Below are 24,380 nucleotides of genomic sequence, written 5' to 3'. Positions count from 1 at the left end.
CAAACAATTTTTTATTTTATTTTAAATTCTGTACCCGACGTTTTCAAAAAAAAAACCAAAAAATACCATTCCATTAAAGATAAGATAATTGCAAACAAAAATACCAGTTTCGTGCTTTTATTGCACTGGTTTGTGTTTTCCAAAGGAAAAATCAGTTTGTAATGACGTCACCCCAGAAAATTGAGCTCCACAGGCTTAATTCATTTAAATTTACTCTTATTTTATTTTGGAGATTTTTATAGCATCCAATTATATTGAAACAAAACTGTTCAACCAATCAGGTCTAGAATTTCTTTTTTTGAAATCAAAGTAACCTTCATCGGAATTCAAAATTTAAGTAATCAAATTTAAATTCTTAGGGTGAAGGGATTTTGGAACCAAATCGGGACTTAACTAGCATAAAATGAGCCCTAAATTACCGCATCATTACATTTTTAAAATTTCGTTTGGTTTAAAAAGTATTCAAACATTTCAACTTTGCGACGTGATTAAGGGGGTAAGGGCTTGAGATACCAAATTGGGTTTCACTAACTTAGGGCCCAAAAAGAGCCCTAAATTCCCTCATAATCAATTTTTGAAATTATGAACTTAAAGGTGTGGTGTTTCCAGCTTGATGTCAAGCTGGGAACACCACACAGGGAGAAAGGATTTTTCAACCAACTAGGGATTAGAGCACTAAATTAGCACAAAAGAGCCCTAAATTACCCCATCAATAGAGTTTCCAAATTCGTTTGTGGTGTTTCCAGCTTTACGGACCTAATAGAAAGTATTCAACGCAGGGTTTTAAAATTTTGCAGTCCTGCTTTCTAGTTGCTTTATTAAATGGAACGATCTCATGTCGATCTGTTCTTTGTTGGTTGAATTTCAATCTGAGTCAGGCTACCTTCAGAAAAAATGCTTACCTTAGAATTGTTTTCAGCAGCTCGAACTGTGGCGCTAACATTCCTTTTAATCAATTGACCAGTAAATTTTACAAATTTTCTATATTTATTGACTTGACAATCTCAAATCTTCAAGGTTTTATTTCTTTTGCTTTATGTATTGTTAACTTAAAGTTTGCATTTAACTATTTAATAAATATATAGCTAATTGTGATCTCCTCTTCGAGAAATAACACGATCAGGAAGCATTTTACAAAATTACGAGCTGTGAACTCTTACTGCAAAACAAGCTCCATTTCTGCTAATATTGTAGTTACTGCTTGTCAAGTGTCTAAAGATGACATCCTCAGAAGTGACACCTGCCTAAATAATGGAATATTTTAAATGGCTGCGTTCAATCTCAGACAGATAGGGTATCCGGATACCTTTTTGTTAGTGTTTTACGTGTAAAATAACAGCTGATCAAAAACAGCTGAGATGTCAAAAAAGGAATCCAAAGGTATCCAAGAATTTCTGGGGTATCTGGTTCAACACATGGTTGAATTTCAAGAAACTTGAAAATTGATTTCAGCTTTTGTATTTGAGGATGTTCTGTACATAATAGACGATGAAGAAGCTATATATATCAAGACTAATTTGTTCACATTTTATTGGCTATTCTAGTTGATGTTTCCCCTTGAATGGTTTTTAAAGAAGCTTTGGATAACCAAACGCATAAACACTCCGCTCCACTTGAATAGAAACAAACTTTTTTCTTACTATCAGAACGTGTAGCACTTTGGTAAATTTATAAATTCACCTCTTTGTTTTAGTTCCTAAAGAGGAATCTATTGCAAATTAAACTTCATGGTCAGAATATTTCAGGAAAATACCATTAGGTTATTTTTTACCACTTTTATAATTGCTTCATTAAAAAACACTATTTTTTTGCTTACTTGAATAGAAACAGTGTTCGTTTTGTTTCTATTGGTTACTGTTAAGACAAAAATTCTTATTTTAGTAATAGAAATTTAGATTAAAAGCATTAATTGTTCGATCAAAGAAAAAATGGGCCGCGGAAAACCATTAAACCTTTCAGAAAAGGCCAAAATAGAAGCATACGCGGAAAACAAGCTTCCCTTCGGCACAATTGCCAACAAAATAGAAAAATGTAAATATTGTTTGGTCGTACCTTAGAAATAAAGACAGCTATGGAACAAATATGAAGGGCAGGCAAACAAGAGTCACAACAGAAGCAGACAGAAGAAAGATTATTCGGCTGGCCTCCAATCCAAGCGACTCTGCTTCTAAAATCAAGGCGAAGAGTGGTATTGCAGTTAACACTATAAGACGTGTCATTCGTAGGTCACAACAATTAAAGCGCCTTAAATTGAAGAAAAAAACAATACGACAAAAAAAAAGAATAGATTTTTGCAGAAGGAATATGACGTGGAAGGAAGAGTGGACAGAAGTGGTATTTTCTGACAAAAAAAATTAATTTAGATGGCCCGGACGGGTGTAAGAAACCAAGGTTTTTGGAGCGCCACCATTGCCGAGAAGGCGGTGTAATGGTGTGGGAGGCTTCCCACGTTGAAAATGACGGCAAACTCCTACAAGCAAATATTGCAAGAAGCTTTCCCTACGGTTACCAAAGTATTTGGACCAATACCATGGACTTTTCAACAAGACAACGCGCCAATCCACAACGCAAGGATCATTAAAATGAATAGCCAAGAAAAATGTTACCTTATTTCAATGGCCACCGTACTCCCCGGACCTAAATATTAAAGAAAACATACGGGGATGGATGGTTCGTAGAGTGTACGACTCTGGACGACAGTATGATGACAAAGAATCACTTACGGCTGCTATCAAAGAGGCATGGAGTGCAATTTCGCTAAATTACTTAAAACAAATGTACGATTCACTTCCCAGCAGGGATTTTGAAGTTGTTTCAAATAAAGGTGGTAGCACACATTATTAAAATATCATTTAACATAAAAAAATACCCTCTTTACTGCATTTTTTCAATTTGTTTCCTTATTTGTTTCTATTTAAGTGGCGCAAAAAAATAACAGTGTTTTTAATGAAGTAATTAGAAAAGTGGTTAAAATAAGCTAATGGTGTTTTCCTGAATTATTCTGTCTATGTAAAGGGTGTCCCAAAATTAACGCAAGATTTGAATTTGCCGCCATTTGTGCAGTGAAGTGTTGGCAACCCTGAAAAAAAGCAATTTGACAGCTAACAGTATAGGGTTATTAAAAATGGAGCGTTACACGATAGAACAATGTGTCTTCATTATTAAAGAATATTTCAAAAATAGTGAAAGCTTGGCGGCAGCAGTTCGAAAATTTCATACAAAATATGGTCGGAATAGTGTGAAGAGATTAATTGAAAAATTCATGGAGACTGGATCCCTTGGAGACGCCAAACACACTGGTTGTCCAAAAACAAGCCGTTCAAATGTGAATGTCGAAGCAGTGCGTGAGAGTGTTGCTGAAAATCCAGGAACCTCAATTCGACGTCGTGGACAATAATTGCAAATTTCAAGAACCTCTTTACAGCGTATACTCACCAAAGATCTGTGTCTTCATGCTTACAAAATTCAATTAACACAACAATTAAAGCCTAATGACCATGGACAGAGAAGAGAGTTCGTTGAATGGATTATTGAACATCAACAGGACCCTGATTTTTCGAGCAAAATCATCCTAAGCGATGAAGCACATTTTCATCTTGATGGCTTTGTCAATCGCCAAAATTGCAGCATTTTGGGTTCGGAGAACCCACATGTGACTGTCGAAAAACAAATGCATCCACAACGAGTGACTGTATGGTGTGGATTTTGGGCTGGAGGCATAATTGGGCCATATTTTTTTGAAAATGATGCTGGTCAAGCCGTGACTGTTACTGGTGCTCGATATCGCGATATGATTACACAGTTTTTTCTGCCAAAATTGGATGATATTGATGTGTCTAATATGTGGTTTCAACAAGACGGTGCCACATGTCATACAGCCCGTGAAACAATTCAATCACTGCATGAGACATTTCCAGGTCGTGTACTCTCTCGTTTCGGTGATCAAAATTGGCCTTCTACATCGTGTGATTTAACACCATTAGACTTCTTTTTATGGGGTTATTTGAAATCACAACAAGCCCACAACCACCCGTGCATTAAAGGTGGAGATTCAACGCTGCATCAACGAAAATCAGCCACATTTATGCAGAATGGTCATGGAAAATTTCAACAAAAGAATGCGCATGTGCATGCAAAGCCGTGGAGGCCATTTGTCCGATGTGTTATTCCATACATAACCCTATCCTATGTACTTTACGAGTCAATAAAAATATAACTATCAAAAGACTAAAAACGGCGTTTTCTATTTAATTCAAATCTTGCGTTAATTTTGGGACACCCTTTAGTTTTATTTGCAATAGATCCATCTTATAAGAACCAAAACAAAAAGGTGAATTTATATATTTACCAAAGCACTGCCCGGTCTGATAGCCAAAAAAGATTGTTTCTATTCAAGTGGAGCGGAGTGTATTATGCAACAAAAGTTCTTGCGTTGGTCCCACCATTAAGCTAAAACTTTATCTACCGTGAACAAACCAACTCAAAACCTTACCGCAAAGCAACTTCTGCTCATTCGGAAATGAGATCGAAATTCTTCCAAACTATATCTAGGTATTGTCACTTCGTTTCTGATAGGATAGTTTGCTGTTAAACGTAAATCGTTTTAAACCGGAGATTTTGCAAGTAAATTATTAATCGTAGAGAATTCTTAATTGAGCTTAGAGGAAATTTAACAAAGATTACAGATTAAGGTTATCCCTTATTAACTTCCCATAGGAAGTTATTGTAATGGGTCCGATTTGTCAAATTGAAAATTTTGACATTTCTCGACGTTTCAAGGTCCCTAGAGTCGAAATAAAAGATTTTTAGAAAGATGTCTGTGCGTGCGTGTGTGCGTACGTTTGTACGTCCGTACGTTCGCGACGTTTTTTTCGTCGTCTATAGCTCAAGAACCAGAAGAGATATCAACTTCAAATAAATGTTGTTATACAGATAATAAGGCAGAAAGATGCAGAAAGGGCTCTTAACAAAATTGCGTGGGTGGTTTTTTTACCATACAAGTTTGAAAAAAAGGTGAAAATTTTGGTTAACCCTAAATATCTTACGAACCAAAAACGCTAGAGACTTGAATTAAATTTTATATAATATACTAGCTGGTTTACCCGACTTCACCCGGGAGGTATTCAACTATTTTATATAAAAATATTAGGATGAAAAACTACTATTTTCTTATATTGTACCTTTTTTATTTAATAATTTTTATAAAGTATCTCTATATATATTTCTATTATGGTTAAAATATTTTTTTGTAATCAAACAGATTTTTTGCCGAGCTGACACGGGAGCAAGCAACATAAAATTGTCCGTGGGTAAAACAGGGATATGTAATATAAATGCCTGCAACCCTCAGTGTCCGTGCCTTATTGATAGACATAGCAAAACAAAGCTTTATGGGGCATCCGTTAGTAATCATCAGTATCCTGGGAATGAAAACGCTTTGGCCTTGGGCTGAACCGGAAAGAATTTTAGCTTCAATCGCTTTCCCCTGCATAGTTACTATCCATAATCTAGTACCCTTGCATAATTTCGGTGCATTTAATTCCTCATAAGTATTATTGGAGCCGCAATTTTGAAGTCTAGTTTATGCCAAGGAAGTTCTAATGTATTTAAAGAATTCAAAAATTCGATTGGAATATCAATAGCATCATCTTGATCAGTCAGATTATCAATAGAAAGATACGTTTGTTGATGGGCTTCAAACATTGAAAGAATTTTATGATTTATGCTTGGAACAGAATCGTTTTTAGGTTCTAAAATCACTCGTTCGCGTTACCAGTCATCCGTTTTTTCTGAAATTTGTCTAGTTACGCTAGTAGCAAATGTTGGTTCTATTAGTACTTCACCATCATTATTTAAAATATTTCGATTTCCTATATCCAAAAGAGTTCTTGAAAATTGTGCTGCATTACTATCACCACCCAAATGTACGCGCATATTTGTGGTCAATCTTAAAAGTTTGACAGAAGTCCACAGAAACGACGATTTTATACCTCTTGGCACACCTGCAAACAGTATCACAACACCTCTCATCGGACGTTACTCAGTTCTAAAGTTCCTAAGTGTACGATCCAGAGCTTCAGGCTGGTCGCGGCATTATTAATTAAACTTCACTTCACTTCAATCCACTTCTTAATTATTTATTTAATAGAAAAAGTTTTAATATTGATATCTTACAAATATCAAATTGTCATCCATACGTCATTACGTAGCTGTCATTTTACGTCAATTACATAGCTGTCATTTGCGTTTTGTTATTCCAAGTCTGATTCTTTTTTGTTATACCACGTTTTATAGTGACTGACGTTTCATGTCAAGTCACACGGGAACGCTGTCGAACGGGATAAAAAGTATCCTATGTCCGTCTCCTGGCTCTAAGCTACCTCCCCACCAATTTTCAGCCAAATCTGTTCTGCCGTTCTTGAGTTATAAGTGGTGTAACTAACACGACTTTCTTTTATATATATAGATTATACCAAACAGGTATATTTTTTGAAAAAAATCAATATAACGGTTTTTTTTATAAATCAATAAAACTGAAAAAAAAAAAAATTTGTCACCTGCAATATTTTACGACTGAAATATGATTTCATCTCTAAAACAATTTTGTGCAACGAAGAATAATGTTTTTGACATATGATAAAATTTTGAGAAAAATCGAATTGACAGTTTTTTTTATAAAAAATAAAAATCTAAAAAAAAATATTACTCAAAGTTCGTAAAAATTGAATATCGATTCAAATATCTTTTCAAAAACTTGAAATTTAGGCTTCAAGCTTATTTTATCTTATAAGAAATAATGTTTTCAACATTTTAAAAAATGTTGAGAAAAATCGAATTGACAGTTTTTTTACAAAAAATAAAAACCTAAAAAAAAATGTATAAAAGTTGGTAAAAATTGATTTCGACTCAAATATCTTTTCAAACTTTTCAAAACTTTGAGATATTGGCTTTGATTTACTTTTATCTCTTAAAAAATCTTGTTGTCAACACTTAGTTAAAGTTTGAAAAAAATCGAATTGACAGTTTTTGTACAAAAAATTAAAAATCGAAAAAAAATTAACAAAAGTTGTTAAAAAATGATTTTCGGCTCAAATATCTTTTCAAAAATTTGAGATAATAGGTTCTACTTAATTTTTTTTTGTTAGAAATATTGTTTTCAACATTAGGACAAATTTTGAAAAAATCGAATTGACAGTTTTTTTTTACAAAAAATAAAAACCTATAAAAAAATGCATAAAAGTTGATAAAAATTGATTTTCGACTCAAATAGCTTTTCAAAACTTTGAGATATTGGCTTTAATTTACTTTTATCTTTCAAAAAATCTTGTTGTCAACATTCAATTAAAGTTTGAAAAAAATCGACTTAACAGTTTTTTTACAAAAAATTAAAAACCGAAAAAAAAATTAACAAAAGTTGGTAAAAAATGATTTTCGACTCAAATATCTTTTAAAAACTTTGAAATAATAGCTTCAAACTAATTTTATCTTATAAGAAATATTGTTTTCAACATTTGGTAAAATTTTTAAAAAATTCGAATTGACAGTTTTTTTACAAAAAATAAAACTCTAAAAAAAAACAATACTAAAACTTGGTAAAAATTTACTTTCGGCTCAAATAGCTTTTCAAAAATTAAAAATATTGGCTTCAAACTTATTTTATTTCAGAGAAAATATTGTTTTCAATAATTAAGTAATTTGTATATAAAAATCTAACAGTCCGTTATTTCATAAAAAAAAATAAAATCTACTAAAAATAGTACGCAAATTTGGTAAAAAGTGATACGAGTACATATGGACAAACTTTTAAGCAAGACAAATCGACAGACGGGATGGGAAGTTATCAGTGTGGGTCGCTTCCCAGCCTCTTTTTTATTAAATTGTTTCGCACCTATCAATTCATTTTCGTCCGACGAATCAGTTGAATTGTAGATTAAATGTTTTATCTTACAACAAGTCAAAATGACTTCGAAGCCTTAGTGTTTCGCTGCTTTTTGTGAACAGCTGAATGTTGTTTTAATTTTTTGACAGCTATCTCAAAACAGCTATCCAACTCGTTCAACAAGGTATCTAAAACCCACCTATCCAAGATAGAACGCAGAACCCTATATTCTTATAAAATAGTGGATTTAAACTGAAACATCATGTAACGCGAATGTTAAAATTTAAAGCTTGAATTTAGAATAACTTGAATTTTAAATAAAATAAAAACATTAAAACCAGTCGTAAATTACATTTAATACAAATCTCAATTGTGCAGCATTTTGTTTAAAGCGAATCAAAATGTTTTGTGAACAACGAACAAAAACACATTAAACTAAATCGAAATTGCATTCAAAATTAATTCCCCAAAAAACATAAAGCAAAAAAAAAGAAAAAAGACACTTTCTTTCCAAGAGAGTTTCATTTATTATTTAGATATTTGTTTCTCGAACTTTCAAAACAGTAGTTCATCTCAAAAAAAATCATTTCATCACCATCAACGGCAGAAGCAGATGATGCAGACTTTCCTGCCTTCCCAAAAGGCACACCAAAAATACTGGTATATGCTGTACATTCATCATTCGTTATAGTACCACTCACTACTTCATCAACTACCTCCTTATCTAGGTCATTATGTCAAGAAGCATCATAGAAAAAAACATATAACCAGGTTAAAAAACATTCCACCCACTCAACAAACTCACTTTGGAATGCAAAACTATTTTTTTTAGGTTATCATAAGTTATTTATATTTCAATCTTAAGTTTTTCATTTCATTTTCATTTCAATTGTTCAAGTTCAATAATTCAGAACCGTTTAAATAATTTTCCAGATGGACAAGTTTGGAAGGAGGTAAAAGCTGAGGTGGACTACTTGTTGAAACCAAGTGTCCTTGTTGAAGCCGAACAATATTTGCAAACAGCAAATCTTTCAAAAATCGTTCTAATTGACAATTTACAAAAAGTCATCGAAGACGAAAACCCACCCAGGGAAGAAATCGAAAATTTACAAAATCGAAAGGGTAAGTTTTTATCACCGCATCGTATTCTTTTCTAACACCCGCAGTCCCTGTATCTATGTATCTATGTTATAATACCTGAAAATTGTGTCCTCGTTCCTCCATTAAATTAAATAGTTTTGTGGGGGGAAGATGGAAATTCGATAGCTTTTATGGTATAAGAACATGAAACTTTACATTTTTCTATGGAACATTGTATAATAAGCTGTCGGGCTTGGGGTGCAAGTTGAAATACCTACATTTGGTTTATGTAACTTTGCTGCCAACTTTACAAAAGACCGAAACCACATTTGCGTTTTAGTGGGTATAGTAAAAGTTGTATATGGTATGAGTAAACATCAGCATCGATTAAAATGATTCCTAAGCAATCATATTTTTTTCTTTTTAATAATGACAAAGAGAGTGAGAGGTTGGTAGAGGGGGGTAACAAAAGACTCAGGAACCGTGAAAACAAACACCTTAAAAAACAATTCGTTCTGATAGTTTTGAGGTTATGACGTTAGCAGTATGCATGTCATGAATAATTTATTAAAGTGTCTATACACTAAGAAGGGAAACGTAACATTCTGGATAAAATGATTATGCGTACACTCCGCTTCAACTGAATAAGGACAAACAATTTTAAAAACACTTTTCCTAAATCTTAAAAATAAAAGGTTGACCCATCAGGACATCAGGAAAAAATCACGTGATACCGTTTTTTCCAAATTATTCAAGTTTTGAAAAACTCTAATAGCATGAGTTTAAGTTGTTCGGCAAGTAACCGTTTTTCCTATGTTTCATTCGTGTAAGACGGTTTGAATTTGAATAACTATTAAGGCTGTTAAGAGAATTCCGTTTACGCGAATTTTTAATTTTATTTTTACCCAGAATCACAAGAATCAGATCCACACACTAAAATTGCTCGTCTTCAAGCTGCTGTCTTTGTAGTTCTTTTTACCTCCCTCTGTTTTATCTGTCCGAATCTTTATTTTTTAAGTAAGAATAAAAGGCATTTAGACTTCGCGGTTAGGTTGATTTTGTCTAATCATGTCGAGTTTAGCTTTTGAAACACTTCTAAAGTACGTTGGTCTTAAAATTTGAGATCAGAAATTTAATTTCTCTTAAAACACTAAAATTGTTTTTTAAACTATCCAGTAGTAAAAAAGCGCATAAAGAACTTAAACTGTCGTTGTACAAGTTCAGTTAACGCAAAAGAACCTTCTACTTGTCCAAGTGGGTTAAAACAAGACTCATAGCTTTATTTGGACTTTAAAAAAATGTTCTTTAATTTATTAAGGAAGTAGTTAGCGTCAACAGATGGCACTAAAACCCTCAATGTGTGTGCATATTTAGTTGAAGCGGAGTGTATGTAGTTACTGTGAAAATATATACAGTGGATCAAAAAAGTATTGACAATTGCATTTTGTTTAAATTGTATTCCATTGTTGAACATAAACATTTAGCGCAAAATTTTATAAAAATAGTTATAGCTCGGTTTTATTTTGCATGCTTTTATGATATGTCAATTTTACAATACTTTTATCTTGTGCTTGTGTTAAACACTTATTAACTCATGATGGTTAGTGCTTTGCACTGTTTACACCACACTCTTCAATAATGCATATTATCCATTGGAAGACCGCTGTGGTTCATCCTCTCCCGAAAAGGGAAAGACAACTCCAACCCGTCAAATCTTCGGTCGATAAGTTTGCTTCCGAGCATCAGCAAAGTTTTCGAAAAGATCATTAATAGGGCTCTGACTAAGTGGGCTCCGGACAACAAAATAATTCCGGATAAACAGTTCGGGTTCAAGGCGGGTCATGACTAAATTCATGCTGCGCCTAAACTCGTTTCCGATATCCAATGGAATAAATCAAAACAACAATGCACAGGTGCTGTTCTGGTTGATTTGGAAAAGGCCTTTGACACCGTATGGTTAGAGGGTCTTTACCTAAAACTGAGCAGGCTTCGCATAAGCAAGCCATTGTTGTATATACTTTATGATATGCTTAACGGTAGAAAGTTTGTCAAAAGTGGCAATGTAACTTCTACCACAACATTCTCAATTAAAAATGGTCTTCAACAGGGAGCGGTGAATTCGCCGATTCTCTTCAGCATTTACACCAGCGATCTGATAGGTAATCTTACAAAGGCAATTGCGTACTCCAACGATCTAATTGCGTACAGAACGGCCCGAAAGGTTAAGGTTATTAGAATTCTCTTGCAGCGTGATTTCGACAAGATTCAGCGATATTGCGACGGTTGGAAATTGAAAATAAATGTCCAGAAGTCGGAGGCAATTCTGTTCCGGACTCCGTTGGCTAGAACCACGAGGGTTACGTGCAAGAATTGGCGCAAGATGGTCATCGTTGATCTTCACGGGCAGCCATTAGCGAGCAAAAGTGTAGTGAAGTACCTCGGTATCTGGTTAGATCAGTATTTATATTTCGACAGACATATAAATGCTGCTCTGACCAGGGCCAGACGAGCCTTCGCTCTGACGAAACGACTGTTTCACATCAGTCAGCTTGGCCCAAGAGTTAAGGTAATTTGGTACATGGCCCTCATACAGCCAATGATCATTTATGGTTGTCCAGTGTGGTTCAACGTTGCCCCTTCCCAGATGGAGAAGTTTCGGGTGTTCGAGAGGCAGTGTTTACGACGCTGTACCGGCTTATATCGAACAGCCGAATCTTCTTATGTGCATTACTATTCCAACGAGGTCCTTTACAACGGGGCTCGAAACAACGAAATTGACAATTTAGTGATAAAACTCGTTCGAAGTCACATTGCAAGAGCTATGTCTTCGACCAACAATTTAATTTTGGGGGCGTCCTATCCGAACGACGAGTATTTTGAAAGTGCACGCTTGAGCGGCTTCATTCCACCAGACGCATTCCTCTTTTTAGACAGATGCGGTCTGATACAGATTAGATTGGCAATTCCGCTAATCTACCACGTCAGACGAAGAACAATTTATTTATTTTATAAACTCATTTGGTGACTAGACTTATTTTAAAACTTTTGTTTGTTACTTCCAAGACAATTTAAATTTTTAGAACAAACACCATAAGCCATTTTAACTTCCAGTATGAAATAATTGTAATAGGTCCGATTTTCAAATTAAAAATTTCAACATTTCTACGGTCTGAATCCCACTTTTAATAACATAAAAAGATGCAGAAAGTAATTCCAAAAAAATTTGGTAGGAAAAAATCGGAAACAAAATATTTGTCACCTCTCATATTTCACTACAAAATGCATTAACTCTTTTTTTCGATATGGAAAATAATATTGCTTTCTTTTAGTTAATGTTTTAGAAAAATTCAAATAATAACTTTTATTTAAGCGAAAAGAAAACGATAAAACCTGATAAAAAAATAATGTTTGACTCAGGCATTATGAGAATAAAATATCAATATTTTGTTTAAGCTTAGACAAATCGAGAGACAGGTATGGATGGGAAGTTAGCAACTATATTTTGCCAATAATAAAATAAGATTTAAAAAAACTGTTTATGTTAATGAGAATTTTAGTAAAAAATGTATTTTACCAATTTTAGTAGCAGTTTTTGAAAGTCAATACCTTCATTTTTTCACTAGGCTCGAACATCAATAGCCGTGTTTTTTGGCATTCTATAAATAGTATAGTAGAGAATCCCCAAGAAAACCCATGGGCAGTAGCCAGATTTTTTTATTTAAAAATTGGTAATAATAAAAAAAACACACAAATAGAAGAAAGTTTTATGAAAATCAAAAGTTAAAATTAACGTCAGCAAAAAAAACTAACTAAAACTAGTAAAATGGACAATTTTCAAGAAGAAATGATAAGAAAACATCTGGAAATTTCACACTTGGCGGTCGATTTTAAAGTTTTGACCAAACAATTTGACATAGAAAGTGCTGTCAAATTTAATCATTTTTAAATCTTAGTGTGCGGAGGAAACACTCAAAAGATTTATGTAATCTAAAATGAAATAAGCTTTAGGTGGAAACATAGCAAAACTTAATTATCTTTTCTATTGTTTTATCTTGCAAAATAAGCCCACTTAGTACATTTTCGTTAACAAAACTAAATAAATAATAGCAGTAACTGATTGATTTTTTCCCCAATGGAAAACACATGATTCTAAATGCACAACTACTCAACGCACACAGCCATCGAGATACAAATGCAATATCTCTATTCATTCGAGACTCGTATAAATTGAGGGTTACAGTTAAGTTGTATAAGTAAAGATTTGTTAGTATTTAAACGACATTCACCAAAAAGTGGTTTGCTGTCAAAAACATTTAAAAATTTTTAACTTAAGTAGTGCTCTAAATTATTTTCATTAAACTTGTTTCCAAGAAATAGAGCAAATATTCAGGTTTTTAAGAAGAAAACTTGAATAATAGATTTTCAATTTTATATTAAGTTCCCTCTAAATTCCTGAAACTAGCCTTCAATTCCATCTTATTTTTGTATGCACATAAATAGTGAACATTGAAGTGATTTTTACTTGCAACACATATGAACTATGTATATGACAACTATTGCGTTCGTAAAAAATATCGAATCGAACATGACATTACGATGTTACAAAAGTAAAAAAAAAAGTGGGTCCCCCATTCTATCCGTCTGTCTGTCTGTCCTGGTCCCTAAGGCCTAAACTACTGTGCCGATTGAAACTGACCCAATAATGATGTTTTCTTAAGTCCTTTGTTTACGCTCATTGAAAATATTTCTTTAAATTCGTCAAAAATGGTAATCTGTGGTGACTTTAACAGTAGTCTTCTTGTTGAGAATGCACTTATTAATGAAATGGGGTCATATAACTTGCTAGCCTTGAACTAAATCTGCTGAACATTGATTGGGACAGAGTCTTCTACCTCCCCTCACCTAATGACCAAGTTAAGTTTTTGAACACTAATATTTTAAACCTGTTTAACAACCATATACCAATCCGAAGAAGAAATGCTATAAATTATCATAGTCCTTGGTTCTCCAATGAAATTCGTAGGCTTCTATTTCAACGGGATCATAATTACCGTGAGTGGAAGAGATATAGACTTGTAATACACTTCGAAACTTATCGTACTCTTCGTAACCAAGCAAATGCTAAAATTAGATCCGCTAAAATCAAAGCGTACAGTTCAAAGTTAGGAACAGCCAACAAACGCCAATTATGGAAAAATTTAAGGGAAAAAGGGGTGGGTAGATCTAATATTGAGTATAATGGGAACATAGATGTAGATGTATTAAACCAAAACTTTGTTTCGCTTCCTTTTCCACATCTCTCTCGTAACTCATCTTCATCACTTACTCAGGAATCTCTTAATACTTCTCACCAAGGTATGTCATTTGACTTTGTTGGTATTGATAATACAGATATCGTTGAAAGCTTACTTAGCATCAAATCGAATGCGGGTGGAACCGATGGCATACATCCAGTTTTTGTGAAGGCAATTTTACCATACATCTTAACCTATTTGACCCACATCTTCAACACTATAATTATGACGGGCGTTTACCCTGATGATTGGAAAAGGGCAAAAATCATTCCAATTCCCAAGGGTCGAAACACGGATGAATTCAGGCCCATCTCCATATTACCTTTCCTGTCTAAGGTTATCTAGAAAATTCTCCAAAAACAGCTCAATGTTTACATCGGATCACAGAACTTGTTGTCAAGTAAACAATTGTTAATGTAGTTGAAGAAATAAGATTGGCATTTGATGATAACCTTGTATCTTTTCTAGTATTACTAGACTTTTCAAAAGCCGTGGACCATCACGTTTTATGTCAGAAACTTTCTAGTTATTTTGGTTTGTCTCCATTTGCGGTTAAGTTGATGAAAACATATCTGAAAGATAGATTTCAGGCGGTGTCGTCATTCCTTCCCACAACCAGAGGAGTTCCCCAGGGTTCTATTTTGGGTCCCCTTCTCTTCTACACATTAATGAAATACCAACTCAGATTTCGGGATGTGCGATTAAAATGTTTGCTGATGATGTACAGTTGATTTATAGTTGTCCCCTGGGGCTAATAGAAGATGGAGCTTATACTATCAACCAAGATCTCGAAAAAATATCAAACTGGTCTCAGAATAATGGTCTTTTCTTAAATCCTATGAAAATGTGTTACCATCAATAAATCAGCAATTAATCTGGAGTGTTTTCCAAGCATCTGCTTGAATGGTATTGAAATCTTGGCGTGTTGTTTAACAGGAGACTTACTTGGGACAGCCATATCAATGTGGCGGTGGGTAAGGTTTATGGGGTTCTTAGAATGTTATGGTTGTCACAACATTTTACGCTCTTAAACACTCCGATGATGATTGCCAAAACGATTGTAATCCCAATATTAACTTATGGTTGTAAAGTTTTTAGCAACTGTGACGCCCTCAATAGAAGAAAATTGAATGTCGCCTTTAATAACATAGCTCGCTTCATTTTTTTTTTCATTTTTTAAAAATTGAGTCGCGTTCTAAAATAATTTAATACCTAAAGTTGTCACTTTAGCCCTTGAAATGTGTACATTTAAGGTTAAGTTGAACATAATGTTATTTAAATTTTATTAACCTCCTTTAGAGCACATTTTTAAGCGGTTAAAAGTCGGTATCCGCCCTTGTATGCTGGAGGCAGTTTAACGAAAAGTGGTCTTTGTTTTTTTTGGTTCCTCTGATTTAAAAATACATTTTTTTAAAACGTATAAACAAACAAACAAACAACATTTTACAAGATTTGCTATCTACTCTCTATACTCATTTTGTCTCAAGTTATCTGAGATAACTTATCTCATTACAAATTGTGACTAAGCGTTTTGAAATATTTAAATATGATGTGTCTAACCTTGGTGACAATGCCAAACATCAATTTGTGTGCTTTAATGCATACGAATCGTTTGGTAGAGTAATAATTATTATCCTTGTCGCATCATTGAGTTCAATGATAAAAAAAAAAACAAAAGCATTTTTCCAATGAATTAAATTTGCATCTTAAATTTTTCTATTTATATTCCAAAATATGAAACTTAACCTCATTCAGAAAAATTGATATGAGTTTCTTAAACGTTCTTTTAGACAATTACGTTTTTTAAATCCAGATAGACCGGAACTCAACTCAACCCAAACACCATTCAAGCAAACATGAAAAACCGGATAATTCCAGGATTAAATTGCATCCCTCCGTGGTTGGGTAATTCTGCTTTTTTGTTTGTTTGTAAGGGTAAAGAACATGTGTTATTATTATGCTCTTGAAAACCACAAACTCTTTAGAAATGTACATAAAGCTGAACAAAAACAAATAAAACAGTTGCATGCGCTTCCGTTTGTACTTCTGTTGAAGAAAAAAAACTATTCTAGGATATGCCCAAACGATGATATGTTTCTGTTTTTATTTATAGGATTGGCAGAATTCTTTTTTATATATTTTTTGGTTTGTTTATTATAAGTGCTGTACAGTGTTGGACAAAGAATTAACACAAAATAATATAAAGACTTCAAATAAGCCAGATTATTATTTTTGATTGTTTTTTAAACATAATTTATTGAAAAGTGTTTTATTTAATGATGAACAAACATAAGACAAAACAATAATCACTATTCGAGAAAATAACAACTAAAAATCCATAAATAACGTTGATGATTGATGATGATGATTGAGAATTAGCACCACTTCAAACACTTTTTTTACTAAAAAAAACTTCTTACTTTCATTAATATTTTGTTGGGAAACCCTTCTGTCTAACTATAGTTTGTAACACCGATAAATAGAAATGCTGTTCCACTCTTCTTTAAGAAGCTTGTTAATTTGTTTGGTTTCCTCAATAAAACCTAATATTTTACATCGTTTCATAGATTTTCTATACGATTCAGGTCTGAGGCTCTTTGCAGGCCACGGCTAAAGATTGATTTAGTGACAACTAATCCACAACTTCACTATCAACAAAGTGGGCTTAGGTTAGGTTAGGTTATAATGGCTGTTGGTTGGGAAGTCCAACACACTTAGACCAATGTATGATCCGTTGTGATACCACATGGATCAGTTGATCAGCTTATCTCGGCGAACCAATTGGAGCTCCGAATGAAGTGTAGGAGACAAATAATGTCAGGATTTTTTAGATCGACGGTATTGTTGAAGAAGTAGTCTCCTAGGTGGATTCTTCGTCTTTGTGATAAAGCAGGACATGTGCACAGAAGATGAGAGATTGTCTCCTCCTCTTCCTCGTCCATGCAACTCCTACAAAAATCATTTGCAGGGGCTCCATGTCGAATAGCATGCCTTCCTATTAAACAGTGCCCAGTCAGGACACCTATAACGTAGCTAATGTGCAATCTACTCAGAGAGATTAATTGTTTTGAGCGCTTGGCGCTAAGATCAGGCCAAATTAGTTTTGTCGCTAAACAGGTAGTGGTGTTATTCCACCTGAAGTTTGTTTTCTCTATAGTATCTTGCTTTAGCAATGTAATGTCTCTATGGCCCGGCACCCAGAAAAGGTGAATGTTGAACTGTGTAGCCATCTAAACTTAAAGCCTAGTACATACTTGTGAACCATCTCGTGAACCCATACAAATTTCAGTTTTTGGTTCACCCGTGAACTTGCTCGTGAAGCTGAGTGGAGAACAAAGTGGAGAGTTTTCGTTCACGGGCAATTCACGTGCAAAATGTACGGGAACTGTTCGTGAAGCTTTGACATTTGGTTTCCGCATGTTCACAACGTGTACTCACAAGTGTGTACCAGTGAGCAATGTCAAAAGTTCACTTTCTCCACTGGCGAACGTTCACTTCACGAGGAAGTGTGTACTAGGCTTAAGAGATGATCGACAATTTAAGGCTGTTAGTGAGTTAGTGGAGACAGAGTCTAGGGACTTTAACGCAGCTTGGCTATCCGAGAAGATGCGTATATCATTAGTTGATATAACGTTTGATAGGACTTCGTTTATAGCCAGCCAGATTTCAGCTTGGAACACGCTACAATGATCGGGTCGACGAAAGGAGAGACTTAAGTTTAGTCTATCTGAATATACGCCTCCACCAACCCCATCCTCCGTTTTTGATCCGTCTGTATAAAAGTTTATAGGATCATCGTTCAAAAATGATGTACTCTCCCAAGAAGACCTGGGAGGTATAGTCACTTTGAAGCTATAGTTATTAAACTGAGGATGGGGTATGGTGTAGTAAATATTACTGTTTATAGTTCTGAACGAGTTCAAAATAGGGGTGTGGCCAGTTCCATTATTGATCCACAGAGAAGAGGCTTGAAGCCGTATGACTGTATTAGTAGCCGTTTGCTTACTGAAAATGTCTAGCGGAATTAAATGGAACAGAACATCAAGTGAAGCGGAGGGGGTAGAACGAAGTGCTCCTCCCTTACACAGGCAGGCTGTTCGTTGGACTTTGCTGAGTTTATCGCGATTTGTCGCTATATCTAGCGCCGTAAACCATACCGCTACTCCATAAGTAAGGATCGGCCTTATGACCGAGATATATAGCCAGTGTGTAATGCGGGGCTGTAGGCCCCATTTATTACCAATGGTCTTTTTACAGGAGAACAGGGCTAAAGTGGCTTTGTTTATTCTCTCTTGAATATTAGGTTTCCAACTTAATTTCTTATCCAAAATGAGACCCAAGTGTTTTGCTTGTTCAGAGAATTTAAGTGGTATACCGATTATGAGTGGAGAGTCAATGAGTGGGACTTTGTAACGCCTAGTCCAATCCGATTTGCAAATGTGGTGAGCTTATTTAAGGCGTTTTGTAAGAGTTCTTTTAGTATATTGGGATGTTTACCCGTTACTGCAATAGCAACATAGTCCGCATAAGCAAACACTCCGTATTCCTCTCTTTCTAGAGTCATTAGTAATTCATTTATTACTAAGTTAAAGAGGAGAGGGGATAGGACACCACCTTGTGGCGTACCTCTGCTGACACCCCTTTGTGCAGAAAAATCGCCCAGTTTTGAATTGATAATCCTGCTTATCAGCATCTGATTAAACAATTCACTGATCGACTTATCTACCTTCAGAGATGTCAATACACGTACAATTGCAGATGTGTCGACATTGTTAAATGCACCTTCTAAGAAAGCAACTAAGGTGTACTCTTTATGATGGAGGGAATATTCGATTGTACGTACTATACTGTGTAGAGCCGTTTCAACTGATTTCCCTTTGTTGTAGGCGTGTTGAGCCTTTGAAAGGAGGGACTTATCAATACTTGCCCTTGAGTGGATATCGATCAAACGTTTAAAAGTTTTGAGAAGGAATGATGATAAGCTGATAGGTCTTAGGTCTTTAGGGTTAATGTGGCTGGATTTTCCAGCTTTTGGAATAAAAACGACTTTAACTTGTCTCCAAGACATCGGGATGTATGCCAAGTGGGCTTAGGTTTGCAAATTATCGTCAGCAGAGAGCTTCATATGGTTTTCTAAGGTGCTCTTATAACAATGCTGGTCCATTCGCTATTCTATTTAACAATTGGCCCTACAACGCAACGTGCCTTGAAAACGCAGCCCATACGCTATGATACATTAACCACTGTGCTATAATTTTTTCTATGTGTAGCGTGGATACAGCTCCTTCTTTGGTGGCCGCCAAAAATGATGCGTACTTTGGAGCCCAAACGTATAAATTTGGACTCATCGCTCTATTTTTTTTGAAACCAAGGCAGGGGTTTGTGCTGAGCTACTTAACCAATCAAATATTTCTTATTAAGTCTTCTACGGATTGTTCTTTTAATTAAGAATGTTGTGGTAGAAGTTACATTGCCACTTTTGATAACAAACTTTCTACCGTTAAGCATATCATAAAGTATATACAACAATGGCTTGCTTATGCCAAGCCTGCTCAGTTTTAGGTAAAGACCCTCTAACCATACGGTGTCAAAGGCTTTTTCTAAATCAACCAGAACAGCACCTGTGCATTGTTGTTTTGATTTATTCCATTGGATATCAGAAACGAGCTTAGACGCAGCATGAATTGTGTCATGACCCGCCTTGAACCCGAACTGTTTATCCGGATATATTTTGTTGGCCGCAGCCTACTCAGTCAGAACCCTATTAATGATCTTTTCGAACACTTTGCTGATGTTCGGAAGAAGACTTATCGACCTAAGATTTGACGGGTTGGAGTTGTCCTTTCCCTTTTTCGGGAGAGGATGAAGCACAGCGGTCTTCCTATGCACTGGATAATATGCATTATTCAGTGCATTGTTGAAGAGTGTGGTGTAAATGTCTTAGTACAACGTTTGATACACCATCGACACCTGCTGACTTTTTGTTTTTTATTGAATTGAAGATGAGCTGAAGCTCAACCTTCGTCACTAACAAGGGACTTGGTCCCGTTTGCTCGGCGATTATGGCATTTGCCAAGGAATCGTCATTGAACCGCATGAAACCGCGGTTCTCAGATCGCCAATGTGTGATATCATTACGGAGGTAAAAGTGATTAAGTAGGGCTCTGTTTTCCAGGTCGTGGTTGGGACGAATGCTAACATTCACCTTGTACACTTGCTGGAAAGCAGCTCCCATCGCCTCCACTTTTTCCTTCGGATCTTCAATTATGTAAAAGTCATCGTCAAAGATGGCTTCCTCTGGATCTATTTGCGCAGTCATAAGTACGTCTCTGTTCTTACGTACGTATTTGTTCTTCAGTTCTTTGGAGTTTAAGAAACGGAAGGTCATTATCGTTTTTCTTCCTGAATATCTTGTTGATTTTGGGGAACATACTAGGGTCACTCGAATTAACTGACCGGATCTTGCGGTCCCAGTACTTGTTAATTGACAACCTGTAGTTCTCCTTAATCAACAGATTGACATTTTTTATTGACGATTTCAGTGTCCTAACCTCCAAGTCGCGTGGGTCTGTAAGTCGTCTGTGCAAGTTTTTGAGTCTTGTCAGTAAGCCACTTTTGAGCCTGCGTAGTGCGTCAATAGTCGCGTTTCTGTAACCGTACATTTGCTGCCGTTCTTTGTACTTTGGAATTGTCCGTTCCATCGTTTGTTTTATTGTTTCGTCCATTTGTTGTAAATGTTGGTCAATTTCTGTATTTGTCAGGTTTCTGTTGTTTGGTGGGGCTATGTCACTCGAACGAAGTTCTCTCGCTAGGGCGTTGGTGAAACGAGGCCAGCGCATCTTACTGTAACTGTAAGATTGCGTTGCAACTTATTCCTCCAACTCCATGCGTTCGTTCGGAATCTGCATTACAGCCTGTCTGTAAGCAGTTTCGAGGGTGATTACCCACTCTGTCTGTAACTGTCAGTCTGGTGTCGTACAGCAAAAGATCCAGAAAGGAGCCACTTCTTGGATACGATGGCTTTTCGGTAGCCAGCAGGTCGACGCCAGATTCAACGCTGTAAAGATTCATCAAACTAAAAAGATGGTTACTTCTGGGATTACTATGTTGATTTCCCCAATCTTCATGTTTTGCGTTCAAATCACCGGCCAAGATGAAATAGTTTTCTTCCAAGCTCAGTTAAACTTCCCTAAAAACAATCTCGAGTTCTGATGCGAAATAAGTGACCTGCGGAGCTCCAGCCGCATAAGCCGCAATCATATACATCTGCTTCCCTTGAGAGAGAGAGATGCATACAACGCAAACTTCCAGCGTCTTGAGCTTTCGCAATTCATTGTTGTATATGACTTTATAATTAATGCCTTTTCGTATAAAGAGAGCGACACCACCCCCTTGAGTGGAGTCGGGCCGGTCTCTTCTTACGATATTGTAATTTTTATGAGTCAATTTGTGTTTGTGGTTTAGCTTAGTTTCGCTAGCCATAAACACATCAGGACTGTAGTCTGTCAACAATTGGAGCATATTGGCTCTTCGTTCAATCCAAATCAGTGAATTCACAGCTAGGACTTTAAGGCGCGTCTCCGGCAGCGCGCCCATTATGGTCTAAATTGCGCCAGGTCAGGGCAACAAAGAGTAGAGATGATCTACCCTTTTGCCTTGCTCAATGTCAGGCTGCACCTCTGGTGCCTTAGGCACAGGGGCCTTTGGGGCAACCGTTGGTGGAGCCTGTCTCGTGTTCCCATTCCCTGACACCATTGGGCGTAGGAAAATTTGGGGTCCACGAATTTTTGTGTTGGAGCCTGTCGAACTGTTCGACTTCTTTCGGCTTTTTGGCTGGCCTGTTTTTGCTTAATTTCTTGGACCTTAGGGCAACCGCTATAACTAGTCGGGTGCCCTTGGTTTCCGCAAAGGACACTTAAGCAGGGTCAAATCCTCAACCCGCTCATTCCCCAGCTTGCACTCTAATTCTTTGTGGGTTTCTCCGCACCTGACACAACGCAAATGCATAATGCAGTTGGCATTGGCATTGGCATGGCCAAACCTCTGGCACTTCGTACATTGTAGAATGTCGTCGTGCCTTTTTAATGTCTCCCAGCGTACAGCTTGATTGTCGAGAGATTCGGTTCTCTTCACACTCTCAAAACTGCTTTGAGCGATTATGTTACGAGGAACATTGGCAGCCTATAACCCCCTCGTCTGGACTTCACCGTAGTGAAAGGCTTGACCCCGATAAAATCGAGATCTTTACTGGCTTTTTGGCGGAGCTCAGCTAAGAGCTCCTCCGGTTCCGTGCAGGAACTTATACCCTTCAGAAGGACCGTCTTAAACTTCTCACTTTTAGGAGTGTAGCTGAAGAACTCAGCTGTGGCCTCTTTTAGCAGCTCTTTCACTAGCTTGCCAGTGAGAAGCACTGGACCGAATAATTCTTTTCTTTTTCGTTCAAAATTTTGATCAGAAATTTGCCCTTAGTGGCCGACTTACATACCTGTTTAATGTCCTGTATATTAACCCGGTATGTCTTAATTGGTGGCACCTTTTCCTTATTGGGCTGTGGTTGTTTCTGGTGTTGCTGCTGCTGTTTCTGCTACTGCTGTTTCTGCTGCTGTTGTTGCTGCTGCATTGCTTTACTTGATGTCGATGGGCCCTCAATATCTGGGCCTGTCACTGCTGATGGCGGTTTTTTCTTTTGCTCCGCTCCTGTGTTTTTATTAGCGGGCTTGGGTTGTGATTTTTTTTGCTGCTGTGGTTGTTGTTGCTGTTGTTTCTGCTGCAGTTGTTTTTGCTGCTGTTGTTTTTGTTGCCGTTGAGCTGCCTCTTGTTGTCGGCGTGCCTCTTGTTTTAGCTTCAGCTTCAGCTGAATTTTTGAAACCAAGGCAGGGGTTTGTGCTGAGCTACTTAACCAATCAAATATTTCTTATTAAGTCTTAATTAAGAATGTTGTGGTAGAAGTTACATTGCCACTTTTGATAACAAACTTTCTACCGTTAGGCATATCATAAAGTATATACAACAATGGCTTGCTTATGCCAAGCCTGCTCAGTTTTAGGTAAAGACTTTCTAACCATACGGTGTCAAAGGCCTTTTCCAAATCAACCAGAACAGCACCTATGCATTGTTGTTTTAGTTTATTCCATTGGATATCGGAAACGAGTATAGACGCATTATGAATTTTGTCCTCACCCGCCTTGAACCCGAACTGTTTATCCGGAATTATTTTGTTGTCCGCAACCCACTTAGTCAGAGCCCTATTAATGATCTTTTCGAAAACTTTGCTGATACTCGGAAGAAGACTTATCGAGCGAAGATTTGACGGGTTGGAGTTGTCCTTTCCCTTTTTCGGGAGAGGATGAACCACAACGGTCTTCCAATGCACCGGATAATATGCATTATTCAGTCCATTACTGAGGAGCGTGGTGTAAATGTCAATTACCTCCATCGGTAAATGTCTTAGTACAACGTTAGATATACCATCGACACATGCTGACTTTTTGTTTTTTATTGAGTTGAAGATGAGCTGAAGCTCAACCTTCGTCACTAACAAGGGACTTGGTCCCGTTTGCTCGGCGATTATGGCATTTGCCAAGGAATCGTCATTGAACCGCATGAAACCGCGGTTCTCAGATCGTCATTGTGTGATATCATTACGGAGGTAAAAGTGATTAAGTAGGGCTCTGTTTTCCAGGTCGTGGTTGGGGCGAATGCTAACATTCACTTTGTACACTTACCAGAAAGCAGCTCCCACTGCCTCCACTTTTTCCTTTGGATCTTCAATTATGTAAAAGTCATCGTCAAAGATGGCTTCTTCTGGATCTATTTAAGCTGTCATGAGTACGTCCTTGTTCTCTTCGGTTCTTTGGAGTTTCAGACACGGAAGGTCATTGTACGGGAGTCTTTGTGATTTTGGGGAACATACTAGGGTCACTCCACGCGTTTGTTCGGAATCTGCATTACAGCAGCCAGTCCGCAGTGATCATTGTCATACTCGACTGTCTGTAAGCAGTTTCGAGGGTGATTACCTACTTTGTCTGTTACTGTCAGTCTAGTGTCGTTCAGCAAAAGATCCAGAAAGGAGCATCTTCTTGGATACGATGGCGCCATATTCAACGCTGTAAAGATTCATAAAATTA

General features: G+C 36.4%; 2 protein-coding genes across 3 annotated transcripts in view; one reads left to right on the top strand and one right to left on the bottom strand.

Moving 5' to 3' along the window:
• LOC129945662 (centrosomal protein of 162 kDa) overlaps nucleotides 1-24,380 on the bottom strand; it is a 131,445-nt gene that overhangs the window by 33,720 nt on the left and 73,345 nt on the right. The gene's annotated exons all lie outside the window — the stretch shown is intronic.
• Nucleotides 1-24,380, top strand: part of LOC129945664 (carboxypeptidase B-like) — a 30,149-nt gene that overhangs the window by 3,635 nt on the left and 2,134 nt on the right. The window contains exon 2 of the mRNA XM_056055510.1: nucleotides 8,813-9,001. Within this exon, the coding sequence (XP_055911485.1) occupies nucleotides 8,813-9,001 (189 nt within the window). The remainder of the gene's footprint in view (nucleotides 1-8,812; nucleotides 9,002-24,380) is intronic.

The sequence above is a fragment of the Eupeodes corollae genome, chromosome 2 (assembly GCF_945859685.1).
Source record: "Eupeodes corollae chromosome 2, idEupCoro1.1, whole genome shotgun sequence".
Taxonomy (NCBI): Eukaryota; Metazoa; Arthropoda; class Insecta; order Diptera; family Syrphidae; genus Eupeodes; species Eupeodes corollae.
This window is presented reverse-complemented; position numbering and strand designations above follow the sequence as displayed.